This window comes from Cloeon dipterum, chromosome 2, assembly GCF_949628265.1.
Source record: "Cloeon dipterum chromosome 2, ieCloDipt1.1, whole genome shotgun sequence".
Lineage (NCBI taxonomy): Eukaryota > Metazoa > Arthropoda > Insecta > Ephemeroptera > Baetidae > Cloeon > Cloeon dipterum.
In genome coordinates, this window is record NC_088787.1 from 32640722 (window position 1) to 32662937 (window position 22216).

At 39.2% G+C, this 22216-nt stretch overlaps 1 protein-coding gene across 1 annotated transcript; it reads right to left on the reverse strand.

Moving 5' to 3' along the window:
* Positions 1-1448: 1448 nt before the first annotated feature.
* LOC135936303 (growth arrest-specific protein 1-like) lies at positions 1449-16922 on the reverse strand. The gene is made up of 4 exons (XM_065479064.1): positions 16761-16922; positions 11563-11862; positions 7231-7728; positions 1449-2287 (listed from the first exon to the last, which is right to left on the reverse strand). Exons 2-3 carry the CDS (start codon positions 11860-11862, stop codon positions 7240-7242), a joined length of 789 nt encoding a protein of 262 aa, XP_065335136.1. The 5' UTR covers positions 16761-16922; the 3' UTR covers positions 1449-2287; positions 7231-7239.
* Between the last annotated feature and the right edge of the window lie 5294 nt (positions 16923-22216).

The following is a 22216-nucleotide window of genomic DNA, read 5'->3' on the forward strand; positions in this document are numbered from 1 at the left end:
AAAAAATCTCAACAATAGACTCGACTTAAGTTCGCCAAGTCGTCCTCGTTTTCAAGAATAAAATATATGATATTAACAAATTTAATATTTTATTCATAAGAGCCATTTTTTAACTCCTATTAGTGATTTAAATATGATCCGCTCATTATAATGATAGTTTTGGAAATAATACATGGGATTTTAAGTAAGTTTTACTGCGTAGGCTATATGTAATACTTCTATATATTAATATTTTAAAATTGCACGTTTACCTTAAACCGCAGGCAAAAGCATTTCATTAGTCCAATGTTCATAAAGGAAAGACACGCAACTATTGTTAAAAGCACCCATCATTCAAATTCCGTTTGCGAAAAGATAACTTTAGTGGCCAACGCAAAATTAACATGTAACGCGTAATTGCCAACATTGTGGAATCGTCCTTGCGGATCCGTGTCCGCGGTGTGCGGCCGGCAGGCAACGCAGAGCGGCAGCAGAAGCAGCACACCTCTCCTATCATCCCATTGAGAAATCGGCCTGCGAGCCGTAAAGGATGAAGGACGCGAAACGGGAGTTTGCGGAGCGGCGGGGGCGAAGAATATACAAACATATATATCTTTATATATGCAGCACGCGGTCGCAATGAAAGGGTGTTCCACATTCGCGCCGTGCACGCGGGGTATTCTTTCAGTGAGTGGAGTGGAGTATCTCTGGGCGGTCGGTCAGTCGTACTACGGGCGGATTTCTCTGCGCGACTTGGCCTCTGCGGCGGACCACCCAAGAAGCCGCGCGGCTCAAATCTGGCCTCGGCTCACAGCCTTCTGTACCTTTCCTCCTCTTCGGCCAGCCAGCTTTCGATTCGAGTCTTTCGTCGCACTCTGCCTGTTTTTGTTGTTGTTGTTGTTGCTATCATTGCGTATTTCTTTGCGTTCGCTGAATGCGAGCGGGCGCACGTGTCTGGTCCCCAGCCAGCGCGGGGTGTGTTTACTCTCGCGCGCGTTTTGACGTGACAATCAATGCGGCCCGTTCGCGCGCGTTGACCTCTCGAACCTCCTGAACCGGCGCCAGCAGCTTCTGGGAAGTGGATTCTGCGAGAGGTCGGGCAGCAGAGAAGAATAAATTAACAGAGCAGCGGTGAAAGCATTGTTACCAGTAATTATCTGCAGATGGGGTCTTTTGAAAGCGACACATCCAATATCACATTTAGAGAAAGCTTGTATCTGGAAAGAGAGGCGTGCAAGATATGTTTCTGACCAGAAAGATCTTCAAATTCAGATCAGTCCCTGTATAAAATAATCAAACTCAAACTTTTTTTATAGAATAATCCTTAAGAGTTCCTTTGCTTCATATATAATCCTAAATTGGGCTTTGGGTATACAAGCCGAAACTAGTAGAGCGTATTAAAGAAGTTAGCTTAAAGGATGTCCGGAAGAATAATTTGGTTTGAAAATCAATTATAAAACAGCTTTGGATTTCTTTTGTCCACAATATCATAATCAGTTTTTATTCATCTCCAAGTACGGCGTATAAAAATATTTAAAATTCACTTGTTGATAGTACAATTTATTAATTATTTACAATTATATCAATTGAAATATATTCATCAAAACTCACACTCATTGGCACTTAACGTCACTGAACACCAGTAATAATTCACCAAATCAATCCACAAGGTGAATTTCCTTGTGTATATAGATTTGCTTTTGAGTATATTCAGGTCTGGCTTTGGAAATAAGTTATTTAATATATATGTTACTGATTTTTGAGCGTCGGTTTCAAAATTATGCAGTGTTACACTAACGGCTACTTTGTACTAAGATTGTTGCGTTTGCCTTTTCACTGCACGCACAGGACATGTATTCGGAAATAAATTAAAATTCGCACTCAATAATACGTAGTCACACTCATGTACACTCATTTTAACTTATTCAATATACGATAAAAAATTCTGTTCACAACAAAACAATAAAATATCAGCACAAATCACTCTTGCAAATAATTGGATTTTCATTACAGATCGAATTATAGATTCGATGCATTCGCTGATGCGCAATACATATCACAATTATAAGTTAAGGAGGAAAGTGGCTGAAAGGTCGACTATGGGATCAACTAGTCAAGAGGGTCCTGAGTTAAATTGGCGAAAGAGCCGCAGAGGAAATGACACCAAAGGGACATTTTTGGTCTTGACGTTGTTTTGTTGTTGTCTGCTTTGTGCCATGATGCTGCTTTCATTTGGGCGAGAACAAGGGGCGTCAGAGTATGATCAAGGGACGAGGTAGGTTGAAAAAGGCCACTAACACCGCACCATCTGAAACGAAAATCGCAGTTCACATTAGTTTTTATGATATTGATGCAGCGAAAATCGTAAAAACTGGGCTTTGATTTTATTGAATAACTTTAGTCGTGTTAATTTTTCAATTTATGCGGTGCTTCCAATGCGGGGAGCGTTTGGTAAAAATAACAAAGAAAGCATCTCTTTGAACGTCACTAATTGGCTGAAGTTTTAGTTTTACGACTCGGCCAATTGCCAATTTGCATACAAACATTTGGCCTCGATCAGCATCAAAAAGGTCCTAAATTTAGTGGCGCCACTAAGACAAATTGTTAAACTCCCGTTTTTATTGCAACATCGCGCGCTATATAACGAATCGTGAATTTTATTGCCATTCTCCGTGCAACTAATCCAACGGACATTCGATGTACCAATAAATCAATTCGCACGTCTCTCTCCTTGAAATAAAAGCGGAGCGGACGCGAAAAAACATAAATAAATGCAGCACGTGTTCTCTTATTATGAGTGTGTGCTTTATTAAGCTAATACAAATTGCTTCCGTCGGACGAGCTTATCAGTGCGGAGATGCAGAGCAGATGAGTAACAAATTGCTAAATGTATCTCGCTGCCAGCCAATTGACATCGCATGGACAGATGACCCGCGGTCAATCTCCGTCTCTCTTTCGATTCAGAGACGGCCGTATGGAATCAATTTTCGTATTCGTGACGCACGCGCTGTGTTTGTTGATGCGAATTCTGTTTTGATGAATCGCGAGATTATGCGGGTTTGGATATAAGACGAATGGAAGCAGCAGAAAGCGGCTGCGATAAAATCTAATTTTATAATTTGCGGTTGTGGAAAATACATGGTTGGAATCCTGAATTTTCGTTCGCTGAATTGTAAACAGTTTAGCACGCTGCTGTTTTGGATCCTTCGATTGTGCAAAATAAATTTGTAAAAATTGGTCAAATGTTTCAATTTTTCAAACCGTTTAGATTGAATGGGGAAAACAAAATAAATTTTTTGTTGCTCATTGAGTTTCGTATAAGTACCCACATGAAGGAAACCAACAAGGAGGGAAACAAACTTTTTTAATTTGCTAAACGAACCTTTTCAATATGTGGCGCCTTCTCGCCATTACTGTCCTAATAACTATTTTGCATTTAACCTGTATCGCCAGGTGGCAGTACAAACGTGTGCGACAAGCAGTGCACCCTTTTACTGCACCTTCTCCCCCACTGCACCTTCTCCCCCACTGCACCTTAAGCCTCGCACCAAAGCAGTCGCAACACAATATTTTCTCTCTGGCTAGGATGAGATTTGGTGCGAGAAAATTCCATAAAAACGATTTCCAATTAGACCCGAACTACGGGAAGTGTCATAATTGTTTGTATTTGAAAGTGATATTTTAATTGTTATGATCATTTATTGTATTTGTGATTTTTGATTATCGATGTAATTTCACAGTCCTGATCTCGGTCCTGATCCTGATCTTGATCTTAATTACTAAACCACGAGACATGAATAAAAGACGAATTACAACAATGAGAAAGACGCATTTATGTCACCGCTTCCACATACCCACAAATACTTATAATTACGAGTACCAATTTTGGATCACACATATTTTATCTTGAAATGATTGGAAGCAAAATAAAACACAGATGTCTACGAATATCCTTTACACGCAGCAGACATGACCTACGAAGTAAATTGGAGGATACGACGATATGATTTAATGGCCATTCAGAGAAATGATATTATTTACTCTTTGTAAAAGGCGATAAAAGTTATATAGTCTGGCCGCGCCCCCTGCTGCTCCGAGTTCAATCATCATTTTGTATACCACCCGCAAGACGTCTATTCTATTCGAAAAAGATTATTTTATTACCAGCATCGACTGGAGGAGAATAATTCTGTATATCCCTCACGTGCATGGATCAACTTATAAGGCATTTGACAGTCGAGAGATATACGAGGCGACGTGATTTCAACGTCGTCATCTCATCCGTTGGTTTCATTCCGTCGCATGCACATGATGCAACCGATTTCGCTTTTTGTGCGCCACGTTGGTCTGATGCTAATAATAATAAAAATACTCCACAGAAAGAAAGAAAAACAGCATCCAGTGCCGGAGACGAGAGGAACCAGGTGTTGGGAATACAAATGTCTCTGTGGGTTTTGTGGGAGTTTCATTATATAAGGTATGGATGAATGCGTAGCTGCGCGCGGCCTTGTGTGCCAACAGCATTATTTTACTTTGTTCGCAAGGTGGAAGTATCCAGCAGGGACGGCGGAAGGAAAAGCCTTCCCGACCAAGCATAGGGAGTCTCAACACATTAATCGAGAAAACGATTATGGGTTCTGCAGATGCCTGAGGTGCATCTGCCTGCCATAGAAATAAATAATGCATTAAAACTTGGCCAAATTGTATGGAGGTTGCAAGGCAAGCATTTGGATGAAGAAAATTAAGTGATGCTTTAAATATTTTTCAAATTATTTGAAGTATGCGGCAGAAATTCTTAAATCTATTTCGTCTCCAAAGAGGTATTTCAACTGCACTAAGTTTATCATATGAATAGTTCAAAAAGTTGTCTATCAAATTTTCGGACTATAAATTAATTTCCTTACCGTATACGATCTTTGAAAAATATCTCATTCCATATTGAGATTTTATTTTCCTTAAACGGCCTAAGCTTATGTTCCAAAATTCCCTTTGTGGCTAAAATTAGAATTTTAAATATCAAAAGTCAGCAACCATTTAAATTATTCTCCTAGACACTTCTAAAGGAATGTATTTATTTCCCAAATACTAAAATCGTTTGCAAGATCACCAAATTTTGTGCCGAAATCTTGAAATTTTCAAGTGGTCCTGCGTGCATTTGTAGCAGTTTTTCCGCTTTTGTTTCCAGCATTATTAGAACTCTTGTGCGTCAAGTGCAGTGCAACTGACAAGGAATGAAAAGGAACCCGAGGAGCAGCAGCCTCAGTTTTAGTTGTATGTAAGCAGTGTTGTCGGCTCTCAGGTGAGGCAGAGCGAGGGCCACACCACCTGCGGGTTGTTCCCTCGCTCGCTAAGGTTCGCTCTCCAGGCTGCGCTGATGTATTTATTAAAAACTAACTGGTTTGCCTGTACGGACGAAATAATGACTTGATCTCGGGCAAAATAGGCTGGTCGCTTTTGTTGATAGACTCGTACTTCATTAGCCACAACAAGCAGACAACGATTTTTCAGTCTCTATGCATTAAACTAACGCAACGAGGGCTGAGGGTAATGAGTCGCTCGTAATTTTGTTAAGGCGACACGAAAAATACGAGTAAAGATTTGTTGTTCTCACTCTATTTAGTTTTGACGTTGCTTTAATATTTGTTTGTAGAGCGTTTTAGTTTGTTTCTCATTTATGGAACATACTTCGTATTTCATATTATCAGCATAAAGGTATAATTGATTTCTTCTGAAATTCAAATACTAGAATGAATGTTGGTACGTTTTGGTAGACAACTTTACCAGCAATAATTAAAAAATAATTTTTAGATCAAGTGGAAACTGATGTTTTGAACACCTATCTGAACGATATTAACAGTCTAAAGAAATTATCAAAGTAAATTTGATTTTACTCGAACTTATCATCAGTGATAAGCAACAATAAAACTTACATTTAGGCAATATTATAAAAAAAATAAAGTGCTCGACCATGTTTTCATGGCACAATATTTCGATTCCTCTTGTTGAAATCTAATCTGCCTAAATATGGGGTCCCCCTTGTAATGAAAAAAGTGCTCACCATAAACCGCACAAAATTTGCATCCATTTCCGTAAAAATGATCCACAAAAAGTTTTAATTTAGCTTTAATTTAAACTTCAATCCTTCTAAAGAAATGGTTTGTGCAATTGCATGATTTTTCTAGGTTTCTTAAAATTTGGCCAAGAATAGGGGTGACAGTTGAAAATTCCGGAAAATTCCTTTCTCTTCCATTAGGATTGACACCTTCCATAAAGTCATTTTCAGCGTTAAAATGTCACACAAAGGAAACATATCATTTCGAACGATATTTTGTGTGTCCTGTTAGTTTAGAGAGACACCTTTGAAAAGGGTCGACATGATTTGGTCAATCCATTATAAAAGTTAAACGCGAAAAGATATGCATTTCCAACAAGAGCATTATCGACACCCTTTCTACCTTGGCGAGGCTGGGGAATACAATTAAAGAGCCTTTGTCAATATTGACTCTGTCGGCACTTGTTGAAGAGCATCTGCCTCATATAGAAACTAAACATTATCCCTGTGCAAACACAGCCACGTGCACCCGTTGAGCGCGCGCGAACACACGCCACTTTGCTCCGCGCGTTTATTTTGACGCGTAGGCCGAAAGAATAGCTAAACTGGTCGCGTGTTTTAGCTGTCTTTTAGTCACTCTGCTAAGTGATTCGTAGGAATTTGAACCGGCGCCAAAGAGGAGGTTTGTCTTCACGCCTCGAAAGAATTCAGCGACAAGAAAAATCGCTAAGTTTAAGTCTGTTCAGGAAACATTTTAGTTGCGCTCTTAGTTCTAAACAGCATGTTATAAATATGTGTAAAACCCACTCGACTCAATCTGAGGTTTCTTTTTCAAAGCCAGTTATTTTAAAATAAAAAATGGGTATTTTAACAATTTGTCCGAATATTTTTCTTAGTTAAAAGGCATGAAAAAGTTGAAATAACTCACGTAGGATGCTGCTCACGATTTATTTTTTTTACGGCTTCTTCGAGGTTTTAATTTTTTATGATTCCGCGGTAGTCCATCCATTAAAATATTTTTATAAAAAAAATTCAGCTTCTTGATTCTTTATTTCAACTGTATCAGATACCTTCTTTTAAAAATGTTATCCATTTTTTATTCTGTTTATATAAATTTAATTTGAATTTCATTACAGTGAAACAAAATATTGTTTTGACTGAGGCAAACGTAAACAAATAATTAAAAGAGTTAGACTCACCAATCAGGGTCACGATTCGCGGGTGACTAGAGACAGCAAGTAGTGTCCGAGCACAACAACAGCTGCGATCGTCCAGCAGGGGGTAGTGGGGGTGGCCGCCGCCGAAAACACCTCGTTGGTGTTCATGTTTGGAGGCGGCAGCGGGGTGGTCGGCAGCTGGTGCAGACACAAACGCGCGATGTTGGACCGCACGGTTAGACAATCATATTTTTCGTTGCCATCGCACACGCAATTTTCCAATTTGGACGCCATTACTTGCCGCATGAGGATGGAGAGTGAGTTGTTGCACCTCTCGGTGCACTTCTTGCCGTGCACTATGCTCTTGCAGTTGGTCTCATAGAAGCCCAGGGCCCTCGAGCACAAGGTGTCGGCTTGGCATATCAACGTGGCTATGCTGCAAGAGACGACGGAGTCCTTGCGAATCGCCTCTTCAACCAGCGGCCGGCAAATTTGCGCCCGTCGCAACTGCCGTTCGCACTTCTCATCTGAGCACTTGCACTGAAACATTCAATTGAACACTTATTATTATACAAATATATGGTGTATTTCAATTTTAAAATGAAAATCTATACATCGAAACAATTTGTAACGTTTTTCGGGGCACACTCCGTTTTTTATCAATTACATTCCTTCGGACAGTTCCCGATTCGTCCAAACTAGTTCCAAATCCAATTTTTTTTCGGGTAAACTATACGAATTGAACTTTTAGGAATGACCGGTTCCTCCATTTGTTGCATTTGAATTTGGTGAGTGATATCGAGTATTAGCAAGTTGCTTGATTCACCTATTCGTTTCATTATATTATTGTATTTTTTCGCATTTGAGAAATGGCTTTGAGCCCAGTGGTTCACGCCGATGTTGAGGTGATGGGTCACCGACAGTTTCTGATAAAATTCGGCGCAATTTGTTCGCCGCTCGCCTTTGGCGCTTGACACACATTATATATGGGTGCATGCGAGGCACGCGAAACAACTGTCGCCGAAAAGGCCCTGGTTGGAGCCGAGAGTCAATGGTGCGAGACGCAATCGAAACCGACACTCGAAAAGCTGGCTCCGATGTTGCGCTCGCCTTAGATGGCTTATCGCAGCCGGCGAGAAAAAGTCGCTGCTCGCAACATTAAATGGTTTAATTTCGCACCGCTGATCAAAAAGCAGCTCCTCTCAATCCTCAACACTCCCTTAATAGCCGACGGTTCGTCCCGCTGGCGTCACTGCCACCGCGCGCGTTTTTTCCTTTTTATTTTCTTTCATCACGAACGGCTCCTATAGCGAGTGTCTCGAGAGAGGAGGAGATGTTTCTAATTCTCTTCTCGTGGGACGAGCAGGCGCCTAAAAATAGTTTGGCGTCGCACTCGGCGCTGTGAGGACAGCATACTCGATCGAATTACTCTCAGCTTTGTCTCTCTTCATCTGAAATTCAGTCTGTTCGTGGGGAGACAATGGAGCGTGCACTCTAATCGCGCACACTCGCCCCTGCCTCTCGGATCCGATTGTCTTTCCAAGTCGCGTCGCGCCAGCGCCGAAAAAGCAACTAAGTAAAAGCCGTTGATTGTGACCGAGTGTAATTTATTTTGTTATTGAGGAGGTGTGTCCGCTCATGTTTATTCATTAATCTCTTCATTCGCCGAGCGGTGCCGTGTACATTATAAACAGCCGCGGCGAAGATGGGTGGATTGGACGCGACGCGCTGGCCTTTGTAATTGCGCTGCTCGTGCGCGCTACAGGAAATTGCTAATTATGAAGAGAGATGCTGCGAATTGACAGTCGTGTGAGAAGAATAAAGTTTAGCGCATTTCACTGTGAGAATTTCTCGACTTGATATAATGTCATTTGCGGTAAAACCCAAATCAAAAATTTATTCTCAAGTCAATCTTGTCGAAAACAAAATGAAAATTGTGCAGAAGAAAAGCAGAAGGCTGCGTTTCCCAGGAGAACCCTGTATAGCATACATTTAAAACTGTTGCTCAATCTCATTTCTGGAATTTTTGCAACTTAAAATATATATTTAGATGCATCGGAAAGTGCGCAGAACAACGAGAAATGATAAAGGCGAGATCAGAATTGTTTCAGATTCATTTTCATATCGAGTTCCCAGTTTTCAAAATATACTTTTAAAATATTTGTGATGTTAAATGTTGTGAATCTAGTGTGGGGTGTGTTTAGAGAAGCAGTAAATTAAACTTATTTCAAACTCGAATTTCAAAATGGACAAAAATATTCTTAGTATTTAAATTTAATTTATTTCACTGAATCATGCATGATTTGCAAGGTTTACATAATGTGATGGAGAAATATAAACTGAATTGAAATTCTGCGGAATTAGACTTTTAGTCTAATGAGTTTCACGATGAAAAACGAGCTAAATATTCTAGCAAAACTTTTTCCTTGAGGCTCACATTAAAATGCTATAAAATAGAAGCAACGATATGAATTATTCGTGCTCATTGCGAAAATTTATTCACCACTCAGCCTTAGCTCGGGATTTTGTAACTGTGCCACCACAAAATTTACGTTCAAATACTTATCTAATGGCGTGTATTAAACATTCTTCTAAGCAAATTAATAAGAGGGGTCTTGGGAGCAAAGCAAACAATGCGAGATTCCGCACCGCAACGAGGCGCAGCAAGAGGGAGAAATAAAAGATGCTGCTGCTGGCTGTTTTGCATTGCGAAACAAAGGTCATCGCTGTGTGTTTGTGCATGCTAGTTGCCGCGGAGATTTGTTCTGGGCACTACATGTGTAACTCAACACCGCACGCAGCTCTTGGAGCTGAAAAATCACTCTGCTCCAGCGCGCCGATCTCTCTCCGCTTTATAATCCTTTGCCGGTGGATTGCAGATGCACGGAGACCGAACGCGCAGCTAGAGTGTATTGGGTTTCAGCCGAGAAAGACCGGGAGCCTGGCCTGCCTGGACAAAAGTGGCCACAATCAGCAACAGCGCGAATCGAATGGCGCAGATTTGCTGCAAACGCGGGGGGCTCTCGTGCACAATATGTAGAGCTTATGGGATTTTGCTCCGTTTCTTCTGGAGCACAAATTGAGCTCTGCGCAGAGAAAAGGTCCGCTTTTTGTTCTCGATCTGTGCGCGCTGGAAGCAGGTGTGCCTTGTCTTTTTCAGGCCAACATGGCACGTCTCACTTAATACGCCCAGCGAATTTGCATTGAAAGCCACGCGAATTTATTCCTTTCTTCCGCCAACTGAATGCGGGATGAAAAGATTTGGACCGATTGTGAGTCTAGAGCCGTATCAGGTGTCTACTTGTGAATCACAAAAGAATGAGAAATCGGGCCAATTTTTCCTGTGGGAACGATTAAACTCATTTAAGAAGGCGAGGTAAATTATGTGAAATAAAATTTTAGCAAGGAATGTGAACTCTATATCGGTTAAATTCATCTGATTGGTCTTTTTATGAATTTAGAATATTTGCCTCATTTAATCGTGAATGTTGATGCAAAATTACTATTTTGTAACAATGTTGCTGTGATCCAATTCTTCTAAGCACGGATTTTCCTCATCTTGAGCTGCAAAGTAATTTGCTCTTTGAGTCACATAAAAACGTGTGTTTTGCTGCCACTGCATGAGCCGAGCAAATAATCTAACTTCGCCATCAATTCGCGAGCAAACGTTAAAAGCATTCCCGACCTGAGGCCATACACTTATTTTTATATGACGATATTTGGGCTCATAACCAAAAAGTGGTTGCCATTCCAGGTAAACGTCAATTAAGCAGTTTGCGTAAAAAGCAGCCGGGGAAACTCGCACAAACTCACGCAAGGCGAAGACTCAGAGCGCAGAGGAGTCAATTGTGCTGCCGAACGGAATTAAATATATATATATTCTTCTTCGAAAAGAGAGAGCATGGTTTTGTGTATATTAAATCATTCCGTGCTGCGAAATAGCACAAACCTAATTGATATATGTGTTTTTACAATTAATGCTCTCCGGAGGTTTAGTGTGACGTGCAATTCAAAGGAAAATCACTTCCCGATTGCTGTTTAAGTGCCATAAAACGTAAAAGGTTTGACGCAAGAGCTCCGTTTAGACGTGCCAGTAATTAGGCACATTTTGTATCTTAATTATTCCTCGGAAAATTGGCGAGATTTCGTCAATCAAATTGAAAGCAAGCAGATTTTTTAATCTTAAAATTGTTTCTGAGGAACAAAAAGTAATTTTAAAATCAAAGGATCCATTTTGTTAAGCAAAATTAAAATAATTATTGTTCCTATCGGTTAAAAATTCCAATTTGTTGCACTTATAGTTTTTTGGTTGTAAACAAAACTGATAAAATCTTAAATCACCAAATAAAAGTAAAAATTCAGGAGTATACTCACGTCCATCATGTGTTTTCCCTGCTCGGTGGATGTTAGCGCTATGAGGGTTTCGTGGCAAGCCATCGGACAGTAATCCAATCTGTCCTGGCCGTTCAGATAGCTAGCGCACCTCCACATGTAGTTTTGAAGCGCAACGCCACAACCCTCGCGATACATGCACAATTGGTGCGCTGCGTCGCACGATATTCGATGTGGCTTCTCTTCAAGAAAGCTCGAGCTGCTGTTAAGCTCAGGATGACGTCTTCCAGACACCAATTGCAGGAGGAGGATTGAAACCAGGCTGGTAAACCACAGTTTCATCTGTAAAAAAGATAAGGAAAATGAGTTAATTTTTATAAGTTGCAGGATGAATGGTTTTGTTTGAATTTTAATCTTTATTTTTCTATTTTCCTCTCATCAAGTTTTTAACATATTAATAACAAGGAAATGAAACAAATTTTTGGATTAACTTGTCACACCGGAGATGCATGCCAGTGATCTTTATAAATTGGAGCTCGAATATTTAACCAGCACACTTATCTATATTATTTTCTTCACTATTATCTGACAGAATTTTAGACATAATTTGGGCTGTGAAATTTTGAGCTTCCAATCGTTGCGCGACCCAATGAGCACGAATCATATGCAATTTTAAGCAATTTGAACCAAATTGAAAATCATCTAAAGCCGTCTAAAGCATATAAAACAGTCTAAACCCGTCTAGATTGACTCAAAATCTGCAAATAATTGTATGATTTTGCTACGCGAGCAGAAATTTTCGCCAGTTTTAATTTTTAAAGGAATTTTTTCATGCAAAGAGATTTATACAAATCATATATGCTTTCTTTGTGGGTTGGATGGGTCCCAATTGATCAGATACGTCCCTTCAACCGTCCTATAACTACCCCGTGAACATTGTTCCCAACTTTAAATGAAAAAAGTTTAATATTAAAGTTATATTTTAAAATATTTGCTACATACTATCTTGAATTTTTAAATGATATATGTATACTGTTAATTTAGCTCAACAATGTATATTTTATATCGTGAGTTTTTTTCGTGCTTTTGGAGCATTCCTGCTCGTCAAAAAATGACAAGAACATCAGAAAAAATGAAAAATTGTTGCCGAAAATCGTTTTAATTATGTATCAATAAAACCGTTTAAATCGGCTCAGAAACCGTCTATTTTTGTACCATATAACAGGTTAAAAATAGTCTTCTGATTTCCGAAAAACGTCTTATTTTCACATCTATATAGACATGATAGCTGTATCTATTTTAATTACCAAAATAAATTTCTTAATAAATTTGCTGGTAATTGTATAAGCTGTTACATCTGGCCGACATACAAATCATGTAAGAGGAATTCCAATACTGCGCTCAACCGAATCAGAACCGCATACTCCATCGTCTATGTATGTATATAGCCGAGACATAAGTACCGAATCTCATGATGAAACCGAGCACGCCCAGGCTCTGCTTTAAAAGCCCAATTTCTCTCCTTGAGAAGTTGAGAGAGAAACTCCGATTCCGTCTTCTGATAACACCGGCCGGCATCAAACAAATATCAGAGCACTAATCGTCTGGAGGTGAATTAGCTTTTTGGGCACTGCAGGGGTCGGACGACTTCATTAGAAAAAGAACCCTTTTCATACGCTTTTATCAAGACAACACCCGACATACCCTTCGTGGATGAAAGCAGCCAGACACGCAGAGGAGCTTCATCAATTATCTCCGCTGCTCGTAAATTATCAAGAGACGCGCAACCCTTATCACTGATGACGTTTGTAGAAGATTTTATTCTTTTTATAATATACACAAAAAATTTGGTGACAAAGCTTGTTAGGATAGCAATAGTGAATGCAGTGTTTATTAAATTTTCTATTTAGGCACGGTAAACATGAAAATTTCTGAAATAAGAATTAAATAATTGTTTAAAAATACGATATTAATATTGGTATAGCAGAAATGTAAATTCTCATAGAAGAGAAAAACTTAGTCGAAAAATAAATCATATGTGCATTAGATTTTTAGAGCAAGAGTCGTGCTGAGAGAGCGCCCTTATGGCTGCTGTCATCCGAGACCATATGCTGGAGCAGCCTTAAAATCAAATGGGCACTGCAGCAGAACAACGTGATGCAGATGCACATGTAACACGAGATTGTGCTGGTTCCAAGAGAGCAGCTTGAGAAAAGCAGAGCGCTTCGTTGTTTTTTATAGCCCCAGCAGCAAGGGGATGGGGAGGACGTGTGAGCCAAAAGATGTTGCTTTTTTAATGCTCTCTAGCTCGCAGTTATACGACGATCAGATTGCCTGATATGATACTCTGCACGCCGTCTTTTAGCGCGTATACGCAGCAGCGTATAAAATTTTGAATCAGAAACATTAAGTCTCTTTTTTCTGCCTCCTTTTGCAGCAGTGGAAACATAAGAGCAATTCTTAGAACAAGATAAATATGGTTTATGCAGCATTTGCATACGAGTTTTAGCTCGAGACAAGACGTTTCAACAAATATCTAGTTGAATATTTTTTAAGAGCTCACCATTTATGAAAAAAGCAAAACATGAACTTATAAACACAAATTATGATTATATTTAATTTAGCTAAGGTATGGACCATGCTCAATTAATTCGGTATTCAGAGATGTGGCAGAATATTTGCTCACTAGTAGCAGCAGTATTAGAGTGTGAAATAATGACTGTTTTCAATCAAAATATGACACTGAAAAAAAAGACTTATTTTTTAATGCTGGGAGGAATAATTATAAAATTCCGCAGACCGACAAATGTGTTACTTTTTAAACAAAACTTTTAGCACAATATTCTGCAGCAACTTTTCGAGGCATAAATATTGCCAAGATTATCCCCTACACACGAGAGGAACGCAATAATCACAAGGAATGACAGTTAAAGACGCAGCATGTAATAATCTCGAATTGCGCGAAATTAAGCCTCTCGTCCATGATGCATGATTTATCCAGTTTTAAATCTCACGCGCGTCCTTAACACCAGCAGTGGATATAAATTAAATATTTTACCTCGGCGTTTCGCAAAATAAGATAAATATCGCACATAAAACAAACGCCATAAATCCACACGGGGGACAAACCAGCTTTGTGAATCGCGCGCGGTTCCATAATCAGAGCCAGGCATCACTATGCCGTCCAGCTGCGCGAATTAAAATGTACTGCAGCCTTATTTACTTGACTAACGATTCCAAACTCAATGCACACAAATACTGCAATTTCAACATTTTTTTAGAAGAACAACATTTAAAAAATAAATATATATATAGTGAGCCCCTTTTAGGAAAAATTGTGAATTAAATTTTCCAATTTATTTCCCTTCATAGCCAATTAAAATAGAGATATATGTAACCAATTATTTAGGTGTTAGTTTTTAGATTTTATGAATTCCGATCTTCCCCAATTTATGGACTTTATTGAGTATAAACAAGACTCAGAAATGAACTCGCTAATACTGCTAAAACCTATTTTTGAACCCTTTTGCTTAAAACAATATTTTTCCCACTCTAAAGTTGACTTTTTGGACGGTTGTTTATAATTTTTACATTTTAATTGATTTTCCAGGAAAAATTGTTGACTTCAGAGTTTACTTGGTGACATGAGATTAAAATTGGAAGAGTATTTTTTGGATCACAATTTCATTGATTGTAAAAATTCTGTTGTTTGTTTTCGTGAGCAAGACCATGAAATAAGAGAAGACTGAAATTTCCAAGTCTACAGGTCCTTTTTTGCTGGATGTGAATGAAAATGCTGCCGGGAAATGCTCTGATTATATATAGATAAAAGCCTTTGGCAGTGCGGCGATGCCACAGGTGGTGGGCGACCAGGCACTCGCTCGCTCGCTCGCTCACTCACTCACCAGAAAATAAAGCCTGCGTGGCCCATGGTCGGACAAACGATGAGTTGTTTTTCTTAGTATCCAGTTTCAAAATACGGCAAAAAAACGCGCGCGCACCGCATGCAAACGGCCGGCGCGCGAAATAACAGTTATTTTTTCGTCTCTCAATAATTTCTGCTTCCCCGAACAATGAAGGCAGCAATTAAATAATGGTTACCGATACGTCTTATGCGAGTAGAGGTCATTAAATCGAGAGTCACGTACCACCTCCGTTTGTAAGTACAGCGCAAACATTTCCATGTGTGTACGAGAGCCGTGCACAGGCGTCATAAACCTGTCGTGCAGCGCCGGTAATGTCTCAATACGCCAAGCCACTTTCCGCGCTTCCAAAGCTTCCCCGGGAGAATTTTCAAAAGAAGAATCTCTGGAATTTTAATGATCTTCCCGACTGGCTTTGTATATAAATACAATCCGACTCGCCTGGACCAAAGTTGAACGCACACAAACATGACATAGACACAAACATGAGAATAATGGGGAAAATGTTTTGAATTCTATTGTTGAAATAATATTATTTACTCTGGGAATCAACCCTCGTCTTATAAGTAATTTGCAAACAAGCTTTGGGCTGCTTATTTTGTTGGTACTGTTTATCCTTTATTTTCAAACACATTTAAATTAGATCAAAAAGGGAAAATGAAAATTTGAATATTTGTAGCTTTCTAATTCAGGATCAAATTTGTTAAATACCAAGCTGACGGATTTATGCAGTAAAAACACGGTAAAAATGAGAAAATAAACGAATAGCAGTTTCCGAAATTCAACAACATAAAATGATGAAACTAATATTATTGTGAATTTAGGATCAAATCACATCTGTTATTTGTAATGAGGATAGTTCGATGCTGATATTATTGAATGCTCATCCTTGTGTCCTAAATCACTCACCCTTCCGACAAATTTTCTAATGTCCCACTCTATTCTAATTCTCTTTGAATCACTTTACAGAAATTAGACCAATTCTTCAATCTTTCAGAGTGTATTTTAACAAAGTAATTATTATTATAATCTTTATTGACTCCTGGCGAGGCCGTATACATTAGAGAAAATTATACAAAATTGTGTTTGAATCCCTGCTCTAAAAAATCGAAGTATTAAATTTAAATAATGTCTCTTTCACTGATTATAATATTTAAAAATGAACTTTCAATACTATTATTACTCTGTGTCTGACGATGGTTAAAAATTCCACCCTTTCGCTTGCAAGCAGACACGCACGATCGGCACCCTTTTGAGAGAAAGCAACCCTTAAGCCCTGCTGCGAAGATCTCCCCCAACCCTACGTATGTCTCTTACCTTGGACCTAGCGTTGGTCAAGGGCCGAGGAGGGTCAAAGTCGGCGCGAAGAGCGCAGACACATCACCACGCGAGGGAGAACGATGGTAGACTTGTTCCTCGCACGAACGCCGCTCAACGTATGCTCTAGCTCCGTGCGCGGCGGCCGAATTGAGTTGTGAGGCATGACAGCAGCCAAGCTCCGCCTCGGACGTTGCCATCTCTTCATCCCCTCCCCGCCGCCAGCATCTCGGAGGCTGCAGCGCGGGGTACAGCACGCACACACACACACACACACACTCCGTCAGGTACAGCCGCGGCCTGGCCTGCCCTGCCGCGCATAATAAAGAAATTCAGCGTCGCTCGTTCGTGATGCCGTATGTAATTTTTACATTACGCGCGGCTGTAATTGCCTCACACACATCTTTTTATTGCTCTTTAATAGGCGTCCTCCGCTTAATTAAGTTAGCTCTCGCGCATACCAATCGACCGTATACCTTCCTGCGCAACACTAATATCTGTTTTTATCGGTGCTCCCTCCGATTTTATTTCCTCAGGCTAATATCATTGTGCGATGAGGGTAATCATTTTTCTTCTGCTGACGACAGTCGCTGGAATTGAGATATTACTCAAGATACTGCGTTAATTAAGCTTAATTATTCATAAAAATGAATGTTGCCCAAACAAGGAAGTTAATTCCCTTAATTGGGCATTCTTTGAATTGGCACTGTCGAGGCCATATTTCGAGTCCAGCCCAGCCCGAATATGAGAGAGGTGACACTGGAGCCGACCGCTAAAGCTTATCGCAGACTCTGAGTAGGAGGAACGCGGCACTCTAAATTTTTGTCAAGCCTCTAAATGGTCAGGCCCATCAGAATTAGATCTATAGAGGTTGGTTGGTTTATATTGATTTTAACCTCAAAATTATTGGACCTTTTTGGGCCCATTTTCTAATCGCGATGAAAAAGAATACATTTTTTTCTATCAATTAGTGTCACACCAAGCACATCAACTTATGATTTCACAAAGAGCAGGTTTTAATAACAAAATGGAAAAACAATAAAAAATGCATACCGAAAATTTTACGATAAATATCAATTAATATAATATGTGGTGTTATGCTATATAGATCTCTGATGCAAGCAGACGAAGATTTTTCTGTATAAATCGTGATCAACTTGAAGATATTAAAACAAAAGGAGTATATACTATAATTGGAATGACGAAATTTTTGTTTGTTTTTAAACCCAAAGTGAAAATAGGCAAATTGGAAAATAGATCATAAATAGGTCTTGTATATAAAATACTTGCCAAATACTGATATGATAGACTGATTTTACTATTCCCTCTGTTATCAAATACAAAAAAAATGCTTTGTTATATTTTTGTTATGTTCTGGATGTGAATGTATGGGGCACAGTTGCCCTGCTGATCCGTAATAAACCAAAATTTGAATCTAAAATAAATAACAATAAAAACCCTTTGTGTGAGAAAAATATAAAATACATTCATACAATGTAATATTTTCATTCATACGACCGTTTACAATGCAATATTTACATTTTCTATTTTTCTCACGCAAAGGGTTTGTATATTATCATTATTTCGGATTTAAGACACACACGTGACCAATTAGACTGCTAAATAATGTTTCGCACACAATGTATTCAATTCCCCTTCTGGCTAGGATTTCGCCGAAAACAAAAAGCGCTTTATTGACACACGCTTCCTTCGAAATTCATGATTCGATAAGCACCGCGCGTGTCACGCGAACAAAGCAACAAAATTTGCAGCTTCTGATGTTCTACAGTCGGGGACACAATCGAAATGCTAAATTGCAGGAGCGAGTGCAGATTTTTCGACCATTGGAATAAAGAGGAAATCGATGGATGAATAGACAGCAGACAGCCGGGCGTGTGTTGCTAGAGCTTTATTCAGCCGGAGAGAGAGAAGAATATACATATATAAATGGGCTTGGCTGATGCAGGCAAAAGCCATTCATTTATTAGCGACTCATTGTTCTGAGCACACGATTTATTTTACATGTGCGTCTTTCGCAGGCATTGACATCTATTGAGAAACGACTGCGCGCGAGAGAGCAAGAATGAATTCATTTTGAATAATATGCTGTAACACCGACGCCGCCGTGTGCACTTTTATTCCTTTTATAATGAGATCAAGCCAGAGAGTATTGAGAAAACGAGTTTTCTGAGCGCTTGGAAACAACCTGAGTGCGCACCTTTTTATCTTTGCCCTCTCAGCGAGAAATATTGTTCTTAACATGTCAATCATGGCACCATTGTCTGCAGCATCAGCATATGGAATGTCCGATGCTCTATACAAAAGCATTCCAAACGACATCTATTTTCGATGACAGTTCATGATTGGAATCAATAAAAACTTAAATTAAAATTATTGGAGTCATGCTGTGCTTTGTAATAATAAAAGCCTCATTTCATATTTTGCGTGTGATTATCAGTCTCTAGAGCAGCTATTAAGTTAAAACTAAATAAAGATGTGACAATTAATTTATACAGAATAAATAATGATGTTGGACTGTTCAGAAAAAAATACAAAATGTTCCTATATGGTCAAAATTGTTTTTGTTCTTGAATTGTATGGCCAGCTGTTCCAGGCTCTAAGCCCTAATTCAGCAGTGCTTCAAGTGCAAAACAAAATTGATTCCACAAAATGAATTTAAAATCACTACTCTTTGAAAATGATAACAGGATACTCGTTGCTATAGTTTTTAGTCAAATCAAAAAGAGAGCAAGTGATGAAAATCTGAGAAACTCCTCTAGTGTCATTCTTCTAATCTGCAATTGATCTTATGCAATTCAAGAAGATTTTTTCAGGAAAATCTTGAATGTGAATATGTGTGGAAAGCAGACCGTTGGAAGGTCAGCTCAGGTTCAAACAGAGGGTATGTGCGTATTTGAAGGAACGAGAGAAAATAATAAAATTCCTCAGACCATGTGTGTACATGACAGGGCCGGATTATCAGGGTGTGAGTATATAATGAGAATTCCCACAGGCGTGAGCACCAGAGGGGACCCATACCAAGATGTCTTACTTAGTGGGCTCTTTTTAGAAATCGTTGCCTATAGTTTTCTACACATTTTCTCTGGCCTACACATTTTCTCTGATTAATATTCTCTCAGGAGTGTCAAAGCAATGAGAGGTATTTGAGCAGTTCGCAGATCTAATACTGGCTACCCAATGTCAGAAATGGCAAAAGGTGGTTAGTTTAGTGACTCGAAATGCTCAAATAGCTCAACGGGCTGGGAGGCGCAGCGGCGCCGACTCGCTACTTGCTGGTTTGCACCTTTCCAGCATGCGTGATTTGGCTTCACGGGACGAATGTCTAGCGTTTCAATGCAGTCCTCGGTGCGGAGGCAAGTGGCCCTTGAGTGGGCCTGGTGCGCCCATGTTATCCGTTCGCGGTGTTATTGGCACCCGGGTTTCAGCATTCGTGCTAGTGCAGTGCGCGCCCTTCCCGGTCCAAGAGGACAGGGATAAAAAAGAGCAAAAAAAATAAAAATATTCAATCAGACTTGAGAAATTTTGCATATTTCTTGATTAGTTATAGCTAAGTAGTCATCATCTCTGAAAAGAGATGTTACAAGTCTGAACACGGGATAATTAAAATGCTATTCATTTCAACATATATCTCTTTCTTGCCTATATAGCGATAATTTGTTCCTGGAATTCACTTTATGTTATATTATGAAATGTATCGGAACATGAAACTTTTTTCTGACTTATTTCGAATAATTAGTTATTTTATGACAATTAATCACAATCATTTTCCAATTCACCGGTATACACATGATAAGAAGAAAGAACAGGAAATAAAAAATTTCAGGAGCGGAGCCTGTCATTATATAATGCACGAGATGAAATCGCTCTGAAATGCTCATTATCAAAGGTATCTAAAGCAGGCAGATCGTGCCTCAATTACACGTAATGCGTGGGGTCCTCCGGCGGTGATTGGGTTGACCTTTGGGGTGATATCATCCTGTCACTCGCCCATTGATCACAGCCACCACGTGTGCGGCATCATCAGTGTATTTGTGTGTGTGTGTATATACACATATAGCAAGCGTTTTTATGGATAGTGATCTCTGTGCTGCGCGCAGAGAGCTCCAGAGAGAGATAAAGACTGAAACAATGAGAAGCATCCGACGTGTTGTCATAGTGAAAAACGCACACAAGCTCTCGCGCTGACATCCGATCGCAATGAGATAATACGCGCACGGCGAAAGGAGATCGCTCTTTAGAAACGGATTTGCAGCAGCATGGACCCAAAATGTTGTAACTCAAAGTATAATCAAACTAAATTTCATTTTATAGATGGTGTGTTAATAATGCTTCAAGGAAACGATTTCTTTTGTGAGAGATGTGTGCCCCTCATTGTGTTTTGTTCCTCCTTGCGACACTTTTACATTTGAAAAAAGGTTTATAGAAAAAATAGATATTATTTGAGTTTTCACGTGCGTTAAAGCTCGTCCTCATCAAATATAAACCTATACGACAATGCTGTAAACGTTTTGTTTCCTGAATTGGTCTTCCTTACCAGTTAACCCTGCCGGACTCAAAAGGTAATCAAACAATGAGAACGCCAAAATAAATTTTCGCTGTTGTAAAATTTATAAATTTTACTGTTAGAAAATTATTGAAATTTTAATGACTGTCACAAAAATTTTCCAAATTGAGTAACGAATTTCCAAAGTGGAGATGTATGTCCAATTTTTTTTCTGTTAGGTCTTAAGCTTAACCCATATTCTTGACAGTTCCTGGCCTCGTCAGCAGAACTGAGCTTTCATCAAAGAGTCATGGCTGAAACCGTCGGCAAAAAGAAAAATTTATCGGTATTTCCCAATTTTCATTCAAAAATGTTTTTAAGAAATTAAACATGCCAACTTGGATAAAATGATTAGCATTTTAAAATTACTCAGTGATTTAATAAAATAAATCCCGCATTTATTACTAATAAATTTCTGGAGTAAAATCAATTATTAATTGTCCTTTGTGTAAGTACTGAATACAACTTCAGAGGCCTTGTATTTTTTATAGCTCTAACAAATGACAGTAATATAAATATTTTTTTAGTAAAATTATAACAAGCATTTAAGCTTTTGTAAATTGATCTACATTACGATAACCGTTAAACACATTTCTGCCCTGCTACTACCATATTAGTCAAACATGAGTCATTATTTGTGAAAAATATTATACGTACTGTATAACGTGTGAGAAAGGAGAAATCGAAGGTGTTAACAAAGCAAAAATTGACAATTTCATGGAATAACTCGGTGAAAAGCCACTGTTGTGTAGCTTACATGGTGAGAAAGTGGATAACTCCCTTGAGAGGAGATCTATCGCCTTGCTGTACAGGGGGCACCTTTTTTCTCTCAGACAGGGAGATTGTTTGCTGCGCCGTTATTGTCAATTTCTTCAGTAGCTCCTTTTCACCG